Raw genomic sequence first — 21,756 nt, 5'->3', positions numbered from 1 at the left:
GGAAGTGGTGGAGAGTTGGTATCCTCGGCAGGCGGTTGGATTCGCTGATTCCACAAGAAATCATTTAATTAATTTCTTCCAAAATATGCCGCAAGCGCATCGAACATGTCATTTAGTTTTTGATGCGTTAATGGTTGATGATGGCGTAATATCCAGCCAATATGGCTTTTTGTTAGTTGGTGCGATAACGCCGTATACAATTTTTGTTGGGACGGAGGGCCATGCTCATTATAACTGTGAATTAGTTGTTGAAATGGCTGGAAGGATGCTACGCGAATGTGTCGAAATTGGGGCAAACGTGATTTCCTTCATAGGCGATTCAAACGGTCCGCATATAGAATTAGCCCAACCAAGTCCAGAAGGGATCTTATCTGTGAATGGAACAGCTTTCCTATTTGATTTCTACCATTTGCTTGTTACAGTAACGCAACAATTCATTGCCAACAGAATTAATTATAGAAATGTGAAGATTGCATTTAGTTATGTGCAACACCGGTCCGGCTCCGACGCAGCACATCATGCGAAAATAAATAAAGCCTACACATATGAAGAATTCAAAATAGAGACATACAATCGCATTTACAATAATTCATTGTTTAATCAACTTCAACAAGATCGTAGGAATGACCGCGGAAATGCCGAATTAAATGTGACTGTGAGATTTGTGCGAATAATGATATTATGGCTGAGACTAGTGGAGAAGGTGGAACATGATCAGGAGATGTCTGTTGGGGAGAAATTGGACATATTAGCAAGGATTAAACAATTCTTTGAAAATTGTGAGTGTGACCAATCAACAATTGCATTCAGAGTTGTCACAACATGCGCCACCTTGCACAGAATGATTACAACGTATGGTAATTTAATCGTCAATTTCGCAACATCGCATGCTACAATAGAACGTTTCTTTGCTCAAATTAGAAGACGGATACGAGGTAGAGTAACTGTTCAAGGTATGCAGTATGCAAAGGCTAGGTTTGATGCGGCATTAGAGAACGCAACTAACAATCATATTGCATATGAATTATTTTTAAGTGAATACAATTTTTTAGATGATGATTTATGAAAAAAAAAATTGTATTCACTTAAAAATAATTCATATGCAATATCATTGTTAGTTGTGGTCTCTAACCTTTGCATACTGCATAACTTGAACATCTACCTCGTATCCGTCTTCTAATTTGAGCAAAGAAACGTTCTATTGCAGCATGAAATGTTTTGCTCAAATAATTACCACACATATCTTGACAACCGAGGACTGGGTATCCTGAAATCACCGACACCTGCCAACATTGAAGCAATTTATAATTTCATATCAAAATCCAATTTTATAATCTAAACTAATTGTATCGTAACCTTTAACTATTACAAGCTCTAGCTGATGGCCACAGTAGCCAATGCTAAATCTTGCTTTACTAACTATGTATTTACTACATTGTTAATAATAAGTAAATAAATAAATATTTAAATATATAATGTAATAAATTTGAAATTTGTTTGTTTGTTTATATACTGAAATGTTTAGGGTACATTGCTACATGGCCTGGATCAATTGTTGAAATTTCGCTTTTGTATGCAAATATCTTTAGAACTATTACAGATACAACCTCCAAGTTTTGTATGTGAGACGGGATTTGGTGTAAAAATAAATGTACAAAATGAAATCGTGATCTGTTCAGATCGGAATATATACCTACAATAATATATTTAGTATATTTAGTTGAGAAGGAATACTAAATTTTTGACAATTGGGATTTGAGTTAGAGGTGGAATTCTGAAATTTTTTTAGTTAGAGTATGATTGATGAGTTTTGTATAATTTTAAAAAATCGCGAATTTCTACATCCAAAACAACAGGCAACAATTAACCCGTTCTTCTTCTATGATTTTTTTCCATTATATAGTTACTACAAAAACAAAAGTAACACGGATTGATGCAGCAGGAACTGTAACAATAACGGAAACAGAAACCACCACCACCACCACAAAACCTGGACGAAACTTTGTAGACAGAGCTACGTCACCAACTCGACCATCAACACCACATGAAGCAGCAGCGACACCGTCTACGTCGGCAGCCGCAGCAGCAGCCGCAGCAGCAGCAACACCACCAGCTGCAACACAAGCAGCCGCAGCAGCAGCCGCAGCAGCAGCAACACCACCAGCTGCAACACAAGCAGCCGCATCAGCAGCAACACCACCAGCTGCAACACAAGCAGCCGCAGCAGCAGCCGCAACACCACCAGCTGCAACACAAGCAGCCGCAGCAGCAGCAACACCACCAGCTGCAACACAAGCAGCCGCAGCAGCAGCCGCAACACCACCAGCTGCAACACAAGCAGCCGCAGCAGCAGCAACACCACCAGCTGCAACACAAGCAGCCGCAGCCGCAGCAGCAGCCGCAGCAGCACATGATTTTATTGGGTACGGCTTCCTAGGGTTCCCCGATGGTATTTCCGAGTCCGAGTCCGAGTCCGCAGTAGTAGTCGTTGCGGATACAGAACGACCGTCTACGTCGGCAGCAGCAGCAGCAACACAAGCAGCCGCAGTAGCCGCAGCAGCAGCCGCAACGACTACTACTGCGGACTCGGACATGGCGGACTCGGAAATACCATCGGCAGAAGGGGACTCGGACTGGGATGGGGACTCAGAACGAGCAGTAAGTTCTGCATCCAGCATTGAAGATGAAAATTTTGCTGAAGAAGTCCCACCAGTCAGGATAGTCAGAAAAAGGAAGCAGTATAGCGAAGCAACTATGCAAAAAGTTGTGGAACTATGCCTTTTAAATCGCCTATACCCAACAAAGGCAGAGGCAATGTATGGGACCCCTAGGACAACTGTTGCCAGAAAGGTTAAGAAAGCTAAGGCAGAACGCCAACTCAACCGAAGATCACTTTCAACAGTGACCGATTCATTAATTGGAGACTAGCATGGTTTAATAAGAAAGGTTGCCAAAGCTTTATGACAATTTAAATTTTTTCATTCGAGTCAAAATTCGGGGGCTCGATTTTCACCGTAGACATATGGTCTAGTGGAATTTTTTGCTCAGTGCAATCCCAATAATAAGAAAATCCAGGCCCCCGTGTTGGTGTTCAAATTGCCCCGGCCTACTGTAGATCGCTCGCAGAGAGGGGTACAGGTACACAACCATTATCGACTTCGGCAGCCATTTAAACTAATCCCAAATCGGATGTTGGTCATGCCAGATGCTGCTGAGGAAATCATACTAGATTGAATTTCCTGGCAAAAATGTTTGCTCGATTTACTATGGCATGGCTATGCTGTACTTTTTCCCGCAAATACCAGTCACCTAATGATGCCTAGACGAAAGAAAAGCTACATTACCTCCACCACACCTGCACATGCGAAAACATGGAAAAGCGCTTGTCGTCATACGACCCATGAGACCCAGGCAACAAGGTCCCGCAAACGGCAATTGCAAATGTGGTTGCTGATTAACTGAGAATACTGAAATTGTTAGATACCCAGATATTTATGGTACGTCCTCCGCTGCAACCCACCGGATCGTGATGACCGACGATCAGCCTTTCAAACTACACTATGCAGCTCAAACACAATTGGTTTTAGCCCATTTAAGATCCGGACGAAGCTGCCGCCTCAATTTGTATTGGGCCCCAATTGATGCCACGATTGAGACCACACGACACGCTGCATTTGTTTAGCTGTTCAGCTAACCCACTCACCTGTCTCCTGACCAAGTTGCAGAATTTTTGAGTCTGGATACAGAGGAACCTGAACCTGATAACTGAAATAATACGAAGGAACGTATTTGCGTTGCTACAACAACAATACAATGCTGCTAAAAAATCCCGCCATCCCGGTTGTAATTGACACCAACATCATTAAGCTCCTTGCCAAGGAGTTCATCGAAATATCTCAAAGTCCCTACAGTTCGCCTATCACCTTGGCACCGAAGAAGAACGGAACCTGGAACCGAAATTTGAATTCCGCCCCAACGACATTCCAGCAAGTTATAGGTTTAGAACTGGACGATGTTATTATGATCGGTAAAACACCTCGACAACTTGCAAGAGGTATTCCGGAGGCTCGAAGCAACAAATTTATTTATTAACCCCGTGAAGTGTCAGTAAGGAGACAAAGCACTTAGGACATGTTGTGCGCGGTGAGGGTATTCAGTCTGATCCCCATAAGATAGCGGCCGTTTTTGAGATGAAACCACCGAAAAACGTAAAGGAATTACGGCGTTTTCTCGATGTGGTGCGTTTGTTCCGCCGATTTGTTCTCGGGTTCGCAACATTGGTAAGACGTGCCAGGAGGAATATTCATGATCCAGCGAAAAAGAGGTCCAACGTTTCAAAAGCAAACAAACAATTCTGGGAACAAATTTCCTTTAGCGACAGTTTGCATTTTTTTTTTCAAAATCGTAAGTTTCATTTAATAGCCGTCCTTTGGCCGGGGATTTGAGAATTTCTCCTATGGACAGGAGACAATCTCGGAAACGGGAACACAATTTTCTTTTAAATTAAATTTTTTCTCTAAGTAGCCGGCCTTTAAACAATAGGAATTTTCTGAACTTCAGAGGCCCATATCTCGGGAAGCATAAAAAGCACTATATATGGTAATTATTTCATATTTTTCGGAATACTGTCGTTAAAGGAAAGATATGCCCAATTCTGAAACAAAATCAAAACGATCCACGAATAAGCGAAATTTTTTAACTTTTGTAAGGAAGGTACGCCGATTTAGTCCATTCTCGATTTGTATAAGCTTAAGTGAAATAGTCTCTCACTTCTTTCTATAGTTATCGTACCCATCAGACATTTCAGTTGGTCACCCTAAGATTTTTAAGAACTGTTGTTACCTTCTGTAAAAATGACAAAACTATCATCGAGCAGTCCTTAAACTGTACTTAAGCGAAAATTTTGAGTTTTGTGAGGGAGAGGTACCCGAAGCAGTTGCCAATATGGACCATCTTGTTACATGATGTACGTTTGGAAGAAATTTTACGATGTGCAATGTTTCAGCCATATCCAATACGCAATCGCTTCGCTTTCTTGTTGACTCCAAGGATTTTTCGGTATCTCAGGAAGTATGGACTCGCCCCCGAAAAAAGTTACCGTCATATTAGGGCCGTGAGGACAACCCAAACTATCCAGGATTTTTGAAATAGTGTGTGGAAGGTAGCCAAAGGAGTGGACCGATATAGTCCATATTGGAACCTGATCTATGTGGGGAGAAATATCGGTTAGTACCTTTGACAGTTATTGAGCGCACCATTCTAGCGAAAACAAGATTTTTTATCTTCTGCATTCTGACAGATTTAAATTGGGTAACAATGGTGCAGCATAGCATACAACAGACCGACCTATCGCGTTATATGTGGCACAACAAGATTTCTTTATCTGCTCCCCAAGTGCTGCCGGCTAAGGAGACCTAGTCCTACTTCTTATCTTAAGCAGAGAGCTGCGCATAATTTTCGTTCTCAAAAGATAACTTCCCACGTGTCTACTATTTAGCAGATACTAAAGGAAGAAAGCCATTATTAATTAATTACACCACAAAGAAAATTTAATTTAAACCTCACGATAGACGAATAAAAACATAAATAATTAACATAAAAAAGCGAATTAATAAAATAAGTGAGCACCATAAAAACATAAGAGCGATTAGGTAAATAAATATAAATTACCTTATTAGCTTATTAGATACCTAAATACATATATACAAATAATAAACGGTTTCTTATAGAAAATAAAATGGGAAGCGAAAACAAAAACACTGGTACGACAACAAGAGATAGGAGTTACAAATGAGACGCTTGGCGCTACTTTTAAAAGAAATTGGATTTTCCGTTAAAGGTAAACTAATACTAAATGTTCTTGGATATTGTTTTACTGGGTTAGTTCTATTTTTCTGCATTAACTGAGATTGTTATTTATTAAATATGTATTTCTATTTTTTATACTCTTTTTTTTATTCCGTCTTCAAGCTTGGCTTTGAATCAAATAACTAGTTGTTTTGGGTTAAAGGAAACTCTTTTTATATGTCTTACCTTGTCCCTCTTTCTTTAACTTTCATATTTAATTCTTAGATTTTACTTTCTTTTGTTGTAATTTGTAAGCCATGGATATAGGATCAATGAAATCAATTGGGTTTGAGTGCCTTTTGAATTTGTAAACCTCCTAAAGACAGAGTTTTCAATTTTGAGAGAGAATTTATGTTTAAAGCCTGCAATAGCTAGGTATAATATTGAAATCTTTCAATATTTTAGGGATTTAGGATGCACCGTTAAATGAAAGAACCGAAACGAAACAAAAAAATCTTACCACTGACACAGCCCGCTGTCACAGCAGTAATTATTACACTGAACTCATTCACGTCGTGTACGTTTAGGCCGTGAAACGGCAATTGAATCGCTCGCCGCCGACGATGATGTATCACCCAATGCAGTTCCAGCTGCTCCAACATTTACCGATGAATATGTTGAATTTGTTGTATGATTACCCAGTTTATCGACACCTCGCACCTTACGGCTGGCCACGGATTGTGCGGTTACTTGTAGAGATATTGCATGGGTATTTAATTTTTCAGCCAACAAAAGATCTTTGAGACCTTTCATTTTTTGACTGTACAGTGTTATGACAGGTGTTTTGAACATATGTTTCAATGGGTCATCATCATCTAATGGTGGTTCTGGTGGTGATATTACAGCAGACAAAGGACTTGTTGTTGATTGTACCACTGCCTCATTTTTGTGTTCAGTTTTTCCATTTAGGTTGTTATCTTCCGTTCCACCATCTTTGTTACGTTTTTGTTGTTGTTGATCAGCAGCAAAAAGAAAGCCAGTATGTCGATTTGCATTATTCAAACTGGCTTGAGACGATCCGCCAGTAGCAACCGAATTTTCAGGGGGTGAGAGGTTGTAACCCTAAAAAAAAAATTAAACAAAAAATTATTAGAGCGAAAAATTGTAGATGATTTAGGTTCCAAAAATATAGCAATTAAATCTACAGGAATGTCTATGCATTTTAAGTAATTCAATTAGAGTTTTTGTATTCATGACATCTTAAAAATTAAACTATCTATAGGAGCACAATTTCTTACAGAAAGGGTCCATAGCAGCACCCTTTCTTAGAGAAAGGGTCCATAGCAGAACCCTTTCTTGGAGAAAGGGTCCATAGCAGCACCCTTTCTTACAGAAAGGGTCCAAAGAAACACCCTTTCTTTCAGAAAAGGTCTATAGAAGCACCATTTCTTTCAGAAGGGGTCTATGGAAGCATCTTTTCTTTCAGAAAGGGTCTATAAAAACACTCTTTCTCTCAGAAAGGGTATATAGAAGCACCCTTTCTTTAAGAAAAGGTCTATAGAAAGAAGCACAATTTCTTTCAGAAGGGGTTTATAGAAATACCCTTTCTTACAGAAAGGGTCTATGGAAGCATCTTTTCTTTCAGAAAGGGTCTATGGAAGCATCTTTTCTTTCAGAAAGGGTATATACAAGCACTCTTTCTCTCAGAAAGGGTATATAGAAGCACCCTTTCTTTCAGAAAGGATCTACAGAAGCACTCTTTCTTACAGAAAGGGTCCATAGAAACACACTTTTTTACATAAACTGTCCATAGAAGCACCCTTTCTTACATAAACTGTCCATAGAAGCACCCTTTCTTGCAGAAAGGGTCCGTAGAAGCACCCTTTCTTACAGAAGGGGTCCATAGCAACATCCTTTCTTAAAGAAAGGGTACATAGAGGCACCCGTTCTTAAAGAGAGGGTACATAGAGACACCTTTTCTTAAAGAAAGGGTACATAGAGACACCCTTTCTTAAAGAAAGGGTACATAGAGACACCCTTTGTTAAAGAAAGGGTACATAGAGGCACCCTTTCTTAAAGAAAGGGTACATAGAGACACCCTTTCTTAAAGAAAGGGTACATAGAGGCACCCTTTCTTAAAGAAAGGGTACATAGAGGCACCCTTTCTTAAAGAAAGGGTACATAGAGGCACCCTTTCTTAAAGAAAGGGTACATAGAAGCACCCTTTCTTAAAGAAAGGGTACATAGAAGCACCCTTTCTTAAAGAAAGGGTGAATAGAAGCCCCCTTTCTCTCAGAAAGGGTCTATAGAAGCCCCCTTTCTTTCAGAAAGTGTCTATAGAAGCACCCTTTATCTCAGTAAGGGTCTATAGAAGCACACTTATTTACAGAAAGGGTCAACAGAAGCACCCTTTCTTAAAGGATCCATAGAAGCACCTTTAAAGGATCCATAGAAGCCTTTCTCCACAGAAGAACCCTTTCTTACAGAAAGAGTCCATTGAAGCAGCCTTTCTCTACAGAAAGGGTCTATAGAAGCACCCTTTCTTACAGAAAGGGTCCATAGAAGCACCTTTCTTTTAGAAATAGTCAATAGAAGCAAGCTTTCTTTCAGAAATGGTCTATAGCAGCACCCTTACTTCCAAAAGGGTCTATAGAAGCGTCCTTTCTTTCAGAAAGCTCTATAGAGGCACGCTTTCTTTCAGAAAGGAAAGGGTCTATAGAATTAAATTGGATTTAAACGCAAAAATGTTAAACTTTTGCGGAAAAGATATCAAAAGGAATGGACCGAATTGGTACATAATGGAACTGGATATAAGTTTGAACTAATCTGAGGACTTTTGGGCGATTATGTAAGGAAGAACAACAGATCAAAAACAGAGTGCCTTCTTTAAAAAATTCGAACCGAACCCCAGAACATCTCTTAAATTGAGCCCGATAGTGTTGTCCAATAAAGACCTTCTTGGAACTCGATGTACGTTTGGAAGATATTGTACGAAGTTTCTGTCAAATCGGGTACTAAATATAGTTTTGACTCTCATCAATCATTTTAGTAGTTCCAGCAAGGTTTTTTAGAGCTTCTGGGTCATTATTCCAGGAATTATGAACTTGCCCTTGAAAAGAAATGCACCGTCGTAATAGCGTCCGCGAGGACAACCTGCTGCAAAAAGTTTCAAAACGATACGATACATTTCCTTTAACTGCACTATTGCAAAAATTTTAAAATTTGCGTGGCACCTGCCCGTTGGAGTGGAGCGATATTGTCAATTTACAAACCTGACCTACGTTTGGAAGAAATATAGATTACTCCCTACGAGACTTATCTTGCACACCATTTTAGGGAACAATAAATTGAAAAAATGAGAGACACCCGAAGCAGTGGACCGGTATGGTTCATCTTCGAACTTGATCTAAGTTTGAAAATATTACGAGGTGCAATTTTTTAGATTGTTATCGTGCGCACTACACAGTGAGCCACGCGGACGGACTGGCCGTTTGCCATTTTGTCCAAACCTAATTCGGGTGTAAACACAATATTTCCATGAGGCACATTTGTAATCTTATCAAAGTGTTTAAAACTTCCCTAACCTTAAGGCTTGACATTTCATTGTTTTTGTAACAATATGGGTGTATCGCCTGTGCAGCTTGCTCTGTGTGAAAAAGGCAGCACAGACAGCTGTTAAGTTTACGATCCTGGCTAATTAAAATAACCAACTACATCAACACAAAGGACGTCTCGTCCTGAAGTTTTTACCTTAAAGCATCTATCATTGTCCATTTTCCATGTAAAATTAATAGAAATGAAACTAGTTATATCTTGTATCTTGTGATAATTATATCACAAATTTGATCCAAGATGTGACTTTGAGTCGCTGCTTATCGCTCTCCCCTGAAGCAAAGTAGTTGCCTTGCACATTTGCCCATACATAATATTTCCCACCACTTGCATTGTTTTCTCTTGTTACTTCGATTAGCATACCTGTCGTAATCCCTGCAATAATAAGTCTGGATTTAAAATCTTTTCGCCACATGCAGCTGTTAAATCGGCCAATAATGTTGTAGGCATTTCAGATTTGTTGACATCATTTGTTTTCTAATAGAAATTAGAATAACAAATTAAAGCAAAAAACAATAACAAAATACTCCACAAATCTTACCTCTTCTTTTTTCAGTAAATTATTGTTTCCTTCCGCCGCTTCACCTGCCTTAGCCTCATTTAAAGCCTCTTCATTATCTCCGCGACTACAAACATCCATGTTCGTGGTAGTCGTCGAGGACGAAGTCACACCACCTCGGTGAACCGCCTGCGGTTCATCTTCGGGAACTTTAATTATAACTTGTGACCGTACATCATAATCAAATTTACAAATATTATTAACCAATGGTTTGGCCCAACCAATGTGTAAGATTGGTGTTAAACTATCTTCCTCCCATTGACAAATGCCATCGTAAAATCGCAAGAGATTTGCAAATACCTCGGAATCTCTTAGTATACTGCGTGCCGAGTGGCCAGAGCTTTCAGTTTTCATAACATAGGGTATCATTTCATTTGCAATATCCAACAGCTCTTTGTAGATTTCTTCATCATCTCTACACTGATAGGTATAGAGACGTATAACGTCGGCAGCATTTGCCCAGGCCGCAAAAGCCTCACGATATTTATTCAATCGATTGTAGTAATTGCCTTGATACGTGTACGGATAAACATGGTGATTTTGATAATGGGCTCTGGCAGATTCAATTGCTTCACCATAGAGTTGGTCACAGGAGACACGTTTGGGTGTGGGATTTATTTCTTCCAATTCGCCAAGGGTGCCTGCAAAAAGATGCAATTATTAAATGTTATATGGTCTAGTTTGCTGTTATATTTTACTTACCTATTGCCATGGGATATTTCCTCAAGTGACCCATATCATATAGCATCCACAGTAGACGCTGTTGCATTTCCGCCACCTCAACACAATCACTATTGCTTGATAGAGATATATTTATGGCCGATGCAATGGCTGCAACCTCCATTGGGCGATCACAGACGACAGGATAGCCACCTAAATATAACCATGATCCGGATTCAATGCCCGCCTGGATATCTTGGCCTCGTTTATCTTCACTACCCTTGCCGTGCCATGTTACTTCAATAGTCTCTAATTTTTTATTGCCAAAAACAACCCAGGCATGATCTTCAGATATGGCTAGACGTACATCACGATAACCGAGCAATTGGCATCCGGCCACAACTGTCAATGCCACACCAAAGCAATCTAGCTTATTACCCGATAGATATGTGTAGAGATTTTGTAAATGGGCACGATCTTTGTAACTGCTGCGTATCAACGAATGCCATATAACATCGGATACCTTTTTTATAACTTCTCGTGTCGCCTGTCGACTGTTGCAAGTTGATGATACTTTTGGCTTCTCCACTATGGATAAAATGCTTTGGAATTTCTTATAGAGGCCCGAAACAAGTTCGTATGTGACAACGGGAAAGGGGACCGAGTTACTATTGATGATGTCCAAATTGGCTGAAATGAAAAAAGAAAAAACAATTGAGGAAACTATATTTAATTCGATGGAAGGATTTGGATTGTTCACGTCATTGGATCTACGGCTTAGTTGGGTAATGTATCCAAGGTTATGTGGATAATGTATCCACTATATGTGGATAAAATATCGACTTTATGGGAAAAAATATTCTCGTTATGTGGATAAAAAATACACGTTATGTGGATAAAATATCCACGTTATGTAGATAAAATATTCACGTTATGTGGATAAAATATCCACGTAATGTGGATAAAATATCCACGTTATGTGGATAAAATATCCACGTTATGAGGATAAAAAATATCCATGTTCTGTGGATAAAAAAATTAACGATATGTGGATAAAATATCCATGTTCTGTGGATAAAAAAATTAACGATATGTGGATAAAATATCCACGTTATGTGGATAAAATATCCACGTCATGAGGATAAATTATCCACGTTATGTGGATGAAATATACACGTAATGTGGATATAATATCCACGTTATGTGAATAGAATATACACGTAATGTGGATAAAATATTCACGTTATGTGGATAAAAATATCCATGTTATGTGAATAAAATATCCACGTTATGTGGATAAAATATCCACGTCATGAGGATAAATTATCCACGTTATGTGGATGAAATATACACGTAATGTGGATATAATATCCACGTTATGTGGATAAAATATTCACGTTATGTGAATAAAATATTCACGTTATGTACATAAAATATCCACGTAATGTGGATAAAATATCCACGTTATGTGGATAAAATATTCACGTTATGTGAATAAAAAATCAACGATACGTGGATAAAAATATCCATGTCATGAGGATAAATTATCCACGTTATGTGGATAAAATATCCACGTTATGAGGATAAAAAATATTCATTTTATGTGGATAAAAAATCAACGATACGTGGATAAAAATATCCACGTTATGTGGATAAAAATATCCACGTCATGTGGATAAAAATATTCAAGTTATGTGGATAAATTATCCACGTTATGTGGATAAAATATTCAAGTTATGTGAATAAAGTATTCACGTTATGTCGATAAATATCCACGTTATGTGGATAAAAATATCCACGTTATGTGGATAAAAATATCCACGTTATGTGGATAAAATATCCACGTCATGTGGGTAAAAAATATCTAGATTATGAGGATAAAATATCCACGTTATGTGGATAAAATATCCACGTTATGTGGATAAAATATCCACGTTATGTGGATAAAATATCCACGTTATGTGGATAAAATATCCACGTTATGTGGATAAAATATCCACGTTATGTGAATAAAATATCCACGTTATGTGGATAAATTATCAAAGTTATGTGGATGAAAAATCCACGAAATGTTGATAAAAATATCCACGTCATGAGGATAAAATATCCATGTTATGTGGATAAAATATCCACGTTATGTGGATAAAATATCCACGTTATGTGAATAAAATATCCACGTTATGTGGATAAAATATCCACGTTATGTGGATAAAATATCCACGTCATGTGAATAAAAAATATCTAGATTATGAGGATAAAATATCCACGTTATGTGGATAAAATATTCACGTTATGTGGATAAATTATCCACGTTATGTGGATAAAATATTCAAGTTATGTGAATAAAAATATTCACGTTATGTGGATAAAATATTCAAGTTATGTGAATAAAAATATTCACGTTATGTGGATAAAATATCCACGTCATGTGGATAAAATATCCACGTTATGTGGATAAAATATCCACGTTATGTGGATAAAATATCCACGTTATGTGGATAAAATATTCACGTTATGTGGATAAAATATCCACGTTATGTGTATAAAATATACACGTTATGTGGATAAAATATCCAATTTATGTGGATAAAATATCCAATTTATGTGGATAAATTATCCACGATATGTGGATAAATTATTCACGATATGTGGATAAATTATCAAAGTTATGTGGACAGGAAATAACAAACGGCCCTCAGTCTCCGGCAATTCGAGGGTGCTAAGAATCCCCGGAGGTAAAACCAAACTAAACGTAGGAACGTGGAATGTCAGAAGTCTTTACGAACTTGGGAAATTGGACAATACCATAAACGAGATGAAAAGGTTACAGATAGATGTGCTGGGCATTAGTGAAACTTGGTGGACCGAATATGGAGAATTTGTATCTCATGATATAAAAGTTTATCACTCCGGAAATCCTGAAGGAATTCATAGAAGAGGTGTCGCAATTCTGATCAAGAACAAAATAGCTGCCAGCGTCACTGGATGGGTTCCAATATCAGATAGGGTCATGATGGTGAAAATATCTGGAAAACCAATTAATATAAACATAATACAAGTTTATGCACCCACCTCTGATAGCAATAACGAAGAAATAGAACAGTTCTACAACGACTTGGAAAAATTGTTGAAAATGACAAAACCGCACGACATCACAATAATCCAAGGGGATTTTAATGCCAAAGTCGGGCAAGAAGTAACAGCTGAAGTTAAAGGCAAATTCGGACTGGGAAAACGAAATGAAAGAGGAGAGAAATTGATTCAGTTTTGCCAAGAATATAAATACAAAATCACCAATACATTATTTTGTCTTCACCCTAGGCGACTTTATACGTGGAAATCACCTCAGGATAATAATGGCAACATAGTAAGAAACCAAATAGACTACATTTTGATAAATAAGAGGTACTGTACGTGTGTGTCAAAATGTTCTACCTACCCTGGTGCTGATGTCCCCTCAGACCATAACCTTTTAATGTGCAATTTAAGAATTAAACTTGCTACCACTCGCAAGAAAAAGCCGGAACCAAGAATCAATATTGAAAAACTGAATGACCCATTAACGAAACAAACGATAAAGGAACAATTAAATGCCGATCTCATTGAAATAAATGCAACAATATGTAATGTTGAAAACCTATGGAACCAAGTGAAAAAATCCATAAAAGATGTCACAAAAAATATAATTGGATCCAACATGCGCAAAAAAGAAGATCCATGGATAACGGATGAAATTCGAGCACTTCGGAAAGAAAGAAGTAAACACAAAAATGTAAACTATGAAAGATATTGGGAGATAAACCAAGAAATTAAAATCGCAACACGTGCTGCAAAAAATGAGCAAATAAATAAGCAATGTCAGGAAATTGAACGACTTAAAATACTTCATGATGACTTCAATCTCCACAAAAAATTAAAAGAGACATCTGGTATTTATCCAAAGAGATCGTCAACATTTATCTACAATGATAATAAAGTAGCAATTTATGAAACTGCAGAAAAGAAAATACTATGGGAAGAATATATTAAGCAATTATTTATCGATCACCAACGAACATCCTTATCCAACTCAGGGGATGAAATTAATTTTACAGGGACACCCATTACTGAGAATGAATTACAACTAGCTATTATGTCAATGAAAGATAAAAAGGCAATGGGTCCAGACGAAATACCTGCCGAGGTACTTAAGTTAATAGACGGAAATAACACCAAGCTTCTTTTAAAACTATTCAACAATATATATAAAACAGGACAATATCCCCAAGATTGGCTGAAATCAACATTTATCACAATACCCAAGAAAAATAATGCGAAGACCTGCAGCGACTTTAGACTAATAAGTCTAATGAGCCACGCTCTTAAAATATTTTTGAAAATAATACATAGACGAATCTATCCGATCTGCGAAGCACACATGGGACAAACACAATTTGGATTCAAGGAAGGCATGGGGACACGAGAAGCGTTACTAGCTGTACAAGTATTAATACAAAATTGTCGAGAGGTACAAAAAGATGTATTTTTATGTTTCGTAGACTACGAAAAAGCGTTCGATACGGTAAATCATGATAAATTGATAGAGATCCTACTTTCAATCGGATTGGAAGACAGTGACATAAACTGCATTAAAAACCTATACTGGAAACAGATAGCAAACATTCAAGTAGATAATGAATTAACTGACGATGTTCCAATTTCAAGAGGCGTAAGACAAGGCTGCATATTGTCCCCTCTTTTATTTAACATATATTCCGAGAAAATATTCGAAGAATCTGTACGTGGAAAGAATATTGGTATCCAACTAAACAACACCTTAATAAATAACATACGCTATGCCGATGACACCGTATTAGTAGCAAGCAGCATAGCTGGACTACAAAAATTAATAGACGCAGTAACACAAAATAGCGAAATATACGGATTAAAAATCAACGTTAAGAAAACAAAATATATGGTAGTTAGCAGGAATCATGCCGACAATAATACGCCACTAAAGATAAATAACGATGAAATAGAGCGAGTGACAACCTACAAATACCTCGGAATTCAAATCAACGATAAATGGGACATATCAAGAGAAATTAAATGCCGAATAGAAATGGCAAGAAGCAATTTTTTCAAACATAACAAAGTTTTACTTAGCCACGACATAAGTCTTACTACAAAAATACGATTTGTAAAATGTTACATATGGTCCGTTTTATTGTACTCTGCGGAAACATGGACTTTGAAAGCTGTAGATGAAAAAAGACTGAACTCGTCTGAAATATGGATATATCGTCGAATTTTAAAGATCCCATGGACCGAGCGCATTACAAACGACGAAGTGTTAGAACGCATGCAAGTCGAACGCCAATTAATAAAAATTATAAAAACACAAAAAACCGCATATCTTGGTCACATTATGAGGCATGAAAAATATAAGCTTCTGCAAACAATTATCCAAACAAAAATCGATGGGAGAAGACCGAGAGGGCGACGGGAAACATCATGGCTCAAAAACATTCAAGACTGGACTGGACACCATAATGAAAGAACTCTTCTGAATGCCGCCAAAAACAGAAACTTATATATAAATTAATAAACTGATTTGTTAAATATACCAAATTATCATTATGTAATTGTATGATCGCTAAAACCCGAATACGGAATGGCAATAAAGAAGATGTGGATAAAAAATCCACGATATGTGGATAAAAACCCACGATATGTGGATAAAAAATCCACGATATGTGGATAAACAATCCACGATATATGGATGAAAATATCCACGTCATGAGGATAAATTATCCACGTTATGTGGATAAATTATTAAAGTTATGTGGATGAAAAATCCACGAAATGTTGATAAAAATATCCACGTCATGAGGATAAAATATCCACGTTATGTGGATAAAATATCCACGTTATGTGAATAAAATATTCACGTTATGTGGATAAAAATATACACATATGTTGATAAAAATATCCACGATATGTGGATGAAATATCCACGTCGTCCTGATTCCAACGACGTATAACACTTTCTGAGATATGGGCCTCTGAAGTTCTGAAAATTCCCTTGTTTAATGGCCGGCTACTTAGAGAAAATTTTTAAATTAAATGAAAATTGTGTTCCCGTTCCCGAGATTTGCATCTTTCCATAGGAGAAATTCTTAAACTCCCGGCCAAAGGCCGGCTATTAAGATAACCTCACGATTTATTTAAAATAAATTCAAACTGTCGGTAAAAGAAATTTTTTCCAAAATATCAATTTTGTGTGGATAAAATGTTCACGTTATTTGGATAGCCTTGGATCATGTAGATAAGTATTCAATTAATGGATAAAATATATCATATGTTGTTGTGGATAAAGATTACTTTTAGCACGTTATCCAGGCTGACATTTGTAGCTTTCTCTCAAAAGTTGACAAAAACAAAAGAAAAAAAGATAAATACACACCTGCAGCAGCGTTACCCACAATGCCTGCCAACGATGATGCACCCAAGCCCGTTGATGACGAGGACGATGTGGATGAATTGAGTGATGCCTGTTGAGCCGCGTGTGCTGCATCTCCAGTTGTCAGCGACAATTCTATGTAACCAGCCACAATTGACAGCAGCGTTAAATCCGGTTCCACACATTGAGTGTGGTACAGTTCTAGGGATCTTTTGAAAAAGTTGACAACATCATTTATTGATTTCAATGGGAAAAGGCTGGGATCCAAAGTTGAATTTAGTGAAAACGATGGACTATTACTGCTGCGTGTAACTGTGGCCATTCTGATAGGATGGAATTTTTCCAATGCGTTATGTGAATCCACGGGAAAGTTATATACAGCTGCTACTGTTTTAAATGACGACTGGTGACAAAAAGTTTTTTCTGTTCGTAATTGGTGTGAAATGAATGCAACTGCCTGCCTGCTGCTGTTCGATGCTATTTTTTTGTTTCTTTTCTTCTTCCTACTTTAGCCTGCACAGAAGGTTGCAATTGTTGTTGTTGCTGCTGCGTTTATGGTAGAAGGGCTTTTTTGTCCCTGTTCTTGGTTTGGCGATGAGAGACGCCACAAGTTGACAAACCACTTTTTTGTATTGCCCCGTCCTCCCTCTATGTTTACCTTGTTCGCCAAAAGTTCTACATAACAAAAAGGAATGTAATGTGCAACAACTACTTTTTCACGGTGACTTTCTTTCCTTCTTCTCTCTCCTCCCTTGTCCTACGGTCACTCAATTTGGTTTTTTGGCAGCTCACAAACTCACAAAGATTACATGTTTTAACTTTATATTTGAATTAAACAGAGTCAGCAAAAATAGATTTTGATGATATCTCATATGTTGTTGTTGTATCCTCTTATCAGATCACGTTATGGGTCGGTGTTTGTTAATTTTAGTTATTTAACTATTTCTACGTGGATTTTAGCATGTTGTTGCTTGCAAAATGATTCACACGCACTTGTAACACACACACATACACACACTCTAATGATGATCCACCATTCAATGAGAAAAAATTCCTTTACGACATCATCGTGTATCAGCCCTTCTTATCAAAGACAAACTAAACACCAAACAACTCCCACTCCTCCGGTGTAACCAACTCAATTAATTTATTTTAATTTAAATTTGATTTTTATATATTTTTACGCAGTATTAACTTTCTTTTTGTTGTTGTTGTTTTTCTTTTACTTTAATAGTTGGCAGATTTTTCACACTCGACTTTCTCTTCAACTTTTACACACTTTATTGCGTATTTACTTTAGTAACATTTCTTTCGTTGATATTATTAAGTTATTTTGATTTTTGTAAATTAATTATTATACATCCATTCAGAAAACTTATTAATTTTTATTTTTTTATAGAAAAAACTTTAAAAATTTCACCACTTATTTTTATTACGTCTTCTTTATTGTTGTAAATGTTCTTCATGTTTGATTTCGTCTAGCATGACATTTTGAGGACATGTTGGTGTTGCCACACTGTTTTTGGTTGCATTACTTATATTTGAGGTGTTTGGTCACACATTAAGCTGAAAACACATCTAAGGCCATGTTTATATTATAGCCTCTTGCACGGTTAACCTTCTTATGTTTGGTCTACATTCGGCGTCTTTTAGTGATTTCGAAGGCGTTTCGTGATTTCGCGCGGAATCAAGCAAAAATTATCATGATTTCGCATACAAAAATGAAATCATCTCATTTCGTGATTTCAGCGAAATCAACATCGAAATCACAGTACACATGATATACAACCCTTGCTCTGTTCCAGAACCTGCAAAAAGCTACTATTTTCTACTACGATAACATTTTTTCCTTTATGTTATCGCAAAAAATAGTAAAAATTAGTAGATTCTTGCAGTACTGGAACAGACCACCTGCTTTTGCCTGAAAAAGTACCAAAAGTTGCAACACTTTTCACGTATCACAATAAACAAGGTAGATGGTTAATTGCTGCAACAAAAAATTTTAGTATCAAAATTTGTAAACAATGTGAAAAAAATATTAAATTACTTTGTTAGAATGATATTTTTCATTGTGTTCTCGTACTTTTTTTTAGAAAAAAGAGCGAATTGTCAAAAATTGCTTCCCCATACAAATTTCTTAAAAAAAAATAAAATTACGGAAATTGCAAAAACTGCAGGAAATCAACGTATCAGCTATTTATTTAGATGCCAATGAACAGGCTGCTAGTTTCTACACATACACACATATGTTCCCACAACATCCCTGAAGGGACAAGGGAGACTTCTCTGCTAGTTTCTACTAGGCCAAAATTGTATGGCAGAAAACAGGAGAATAGGGTTTTATTCGGCGCTATTTTTGTTTAAGGAGAATTGCAAGTCTTGCTAGACTTCAGAGTACGGGAACGCAAGTTCTGAACACAAATTTTATCTATCAAAATTTATTATTATGATGTCTCAACGATAAAATAATTTTTTATTTTTTCATTTGTTAGTACTATACAAAATTAATGCGATATATAGATAATTTTACGATAATTTTCGAAATAAAGTTGTAAAGTTCTATATTGCCGTATATTTTTGATGATTAATTCAATTTACAACAACTTGTTTTGAAAATTCATGTTCGATCAGCTGCGCATATGCATCTACCTTGATCATTGTGATATTTTGAAATCAACAAAAAAATATGTGTAAACACTGGGATGTATTTCAGAATTTCGTGAAATCCAGTGGATTTTAGAGCGCAAGTGTAAACTTGGCATTAATGAGGATTTATTTGACGTATACACAAAGGAGTTGGCATTTGTGGGTTTGTTAAATCCGGTTATATATACACGTACTATAACGTTTGAGTGAAATTTTGTGTCATTTCTGATAGAAGATTAAAAGGAATGTCACAAAACTTTACTCATACGTTGGATGTTTTTCAGCTTTAAACCGATAAAAAATTTAAAGTTAAGGCCTGGGTACATAACCCTGCGTTTACAAATGACAGGACAGTTGACTTCATGTATTGATTGTCAAAAACCCAAAACTTGCCTCTGTGACGTAGGCGTCCAGACAACTGCAAAAACAGTTGTAAAATTATGAATGAAAACCATGGTAGAGCAAGAAAAGGTAGCAGCAATACCCAGGTGACTGAACTGGGCTGTAATGTTTGTGTCAAATTCCATACGACATTTTATATATTTTTTTCTATGTTCGATGTATATTAGGGATATATATTTTTTGAAGAAAAAATATATTCATCAGAACAAAAACTACTTCCCATTAAAACTTCTTCATATCAATGACATGTAACCTCCTCCAAGTTCGAACGATGTGTCGCAAACTAAAACACCGCTTATAGAGGCGGTACAACATTTGTTAATATGGTGTGGTATTTTGATAAGTTTGATAAAATAAAGCCCCAATAAACATGTGTTTTTTGATTTCAAATACAAGGGATTGAAACAGCTTCACCTTTTTCAATGAATTTCCAGCGACCTCAAACATATTTGCAAGAATTATACTTTTTGCGAAAAATAATGCATTTAGTGGAATGATATGGAAACATTAAAATTGAAAATCTAACGAGTTTTCATTCATGTTTTCCAAAATATTCAATCAAATGTGAAAAAATATTAGTTTTTTAAATTCCAATAATTTATAGACATTTCCTTATTTTGTTTACATGTACGTTGACACTAACGTTTACAAACAAAAACTTCTATGTGGTTGTTGTTGAGTTGTTTTTGTTGTAGTATTTACTTTACCTGGGTTGTTCTACCATGAATGAAAACCATAGAATTCCTTTTGTTTTCCGTTCACATACAGTTAGTCAACTTAATTATTGCAAAACCAAAATTATTACAAAATTTTAAATAAAACATTATTCTATTGGTATAAGTAAATATCATTATTAATATTTTTGTTAACAATACAATTCTTACACATGTTTATTAATATAATAAAATGAAAAGTAGCTAAATTTCGCTAAACATTTTCTTAAAATTAACAAAAATTAGTAAAACTCATTATTTCCACTGTCAACTAAAGAATTGCAAAATTCACAACTATTCAATCTTTCACGGTATTTTTCGAAAAGTCGGTTCTAATATTTCTTATGCCCACATTTGAATTTAATAAATAAGTTTCGGAATGTCATAATCCAATGGTAGTTTTTAGCCATTCTTTTTTATTGCATTTTATTTAGTCCCCCAGGTTAGTGGGCCACCTATTTCTGACTTTTTCCTTCAGGTGTACCTATGAATTTTCGATGGGGTTAATATCTAGACACCGGAACGGGATGTAAATGACTTTGGTACAGTTGTATAACAACCAAGTCTTACATAAATTAGATTTATGCTTAGGGTCGTTGTCTTGGTAGTACTTATATTGCAATTTGTTTGAATTTTCAGGGCCAACAGGCCCAAATTTCTTGACGCTTTTGGTTAAATATTTTCTTAAAACATCTAAATAAACCTCCTATGTCATTGTTTCTTCCAAAATCAGGATTTTACCAACGTCACTGCTTTGTATACAACCCTATACCATAACTGACAATTTTCCGCACTTTACGGTATGTATTAAATTTTTGTTGTCCATGGCTTTCAAGGGGTTTCCCAATACTTTTTGAGGTCCATTGTGATAGTACAACATAATTTTAGTCTTATCAGAAAATATAACATCATCCCAATACTAAAGATGGCGTGAA

The 21,756-nt window shown here is 36.5% G+C and overlaps 2 protein-coding genes across 6 annotated transcripts; one reads left to right on the top strand and one right to left on the bottom strand.

Annotated features, from left to right (window-relative positions):
• The first annotated feature begins 1,747 nt into the window (after nt 1-1,747).
• On the top strand, nt 1,748-3,065 carry LOC141395405 (uncharacterized). 2 transcript variants are annotated; one of them, XM_073971220.1, is made up of 2 exons: nt 1,748-2,090; nt 2,235-3,065. In XM_073971220.1, the coding sequence occupies exons 1-2, from the start codon at nt 1,882-1,884 to the stop codon at nt 2,926-2,928; spliced, it is 903 nt and encodes a 300-aa protein (XP_073827321.1). In that variant the 5' UTR covers nt 1,748-1,881; the 3' UTR covers nt 2,929-3,065. The 2 variants fall into 2 exon arrangements, with proteins under 2 accessions (XP_073827321.1, XP_073827320.1); XM_073971219.1 differs by having other exon boundaries at nt 1,748-3,065.
• Nucleotides 3,066-4,387: 1,322 nt separating this feature from the next.
• Nucleotides 4,388-18,593, bottom strand: Mnn1 (menin 1). Of its 4 annotated transcripts, none has more exons than XM_073971215.1 (6): nt 18,356-18,593; nt 17,064-17,735; nt 10,661-11,308; nt 9,941-10,599; nt 9,763-9,876; nt 4,388-6,909 (listed from the first exon to the last, which is right to left on the bottom strand). In XM_073971215.1, exons 2-6 carry the CDS (start codon nt 17,380-17,382, stop codon nt 6,352-6,354), a joined length of 2,298 nt encoding a protein of 765 aa, XP_073827316.1. In that variant the 5' UTR covers nt 17,383-17,735; nt 18,356-18,593; the 3' UTR covers nt 4,388-6,351. The 4 variants fall into 4 exon arrangements, with proteins under 4 accessions (XP_073827316.1, XP_073827317.1, XP_073827318.1 ...); XM_073971216.1 differs by having other exon boundaries at nt 18,287-18,540; XM_073971217.1 differs by having other exon boundaries at nt 18,256-18,530.
• Between the last annotated feature and the right edge of the window lie 3,163 nt (nt 18,594-21,756).

The sequence above is a fragment of the Musca autumnalis genome, unplaced genomic scaffold (assembly GCF_047663935.1).
Source record: "Musca autumnalis isolate F117 unplaced genomic scaffold, ASM4766393v1 scaffold_2, whole genome shotgun sequence".
Lineage (NCBI taxonomy): Eukaryota > Metazoa > Arthropoda > Insecta > Diptera > Muscidae > Musca > Musca autumnalis.
This window is presented reverse-complemented; position numbering and strand designations above follow the sequence as displayed.

What these genes read in the sequence shown, in the direction of transcription:
- LOC141395405 (XM_073971219.1), top strand. Translation starts at nt 1,882, where the DNA reads ATGATTTTTTTCCATTATATAGTTACTACAAAAACAAAAGTAACACGG.
- Mnn1 (XM_073971215.1), bottom strand. Translation starts at nt 17,382, where the DNA reads ATGGCCACAGTTACACGCAGCAGTAATAGTCCATCGTTTTCACTAAAT. An exon ending in TGTGGGTAACGCTGCTGCAG is followed by an intron (nt 11,309 to 17,063) that starts GTGTGTATTTAT and finishes TTTTCATTTCAG; the next exon opens with CCAATTTGGACATCATCAAT. An exon ending in TATTGCAGGGATTACGACAG is followed by an intron (nt 6,910 to 9,762) that starts GTATGCTAATCG and finishes TTTTTTTTTTAG; the next exon opens with GGTTACAACCTCTCACCCCC.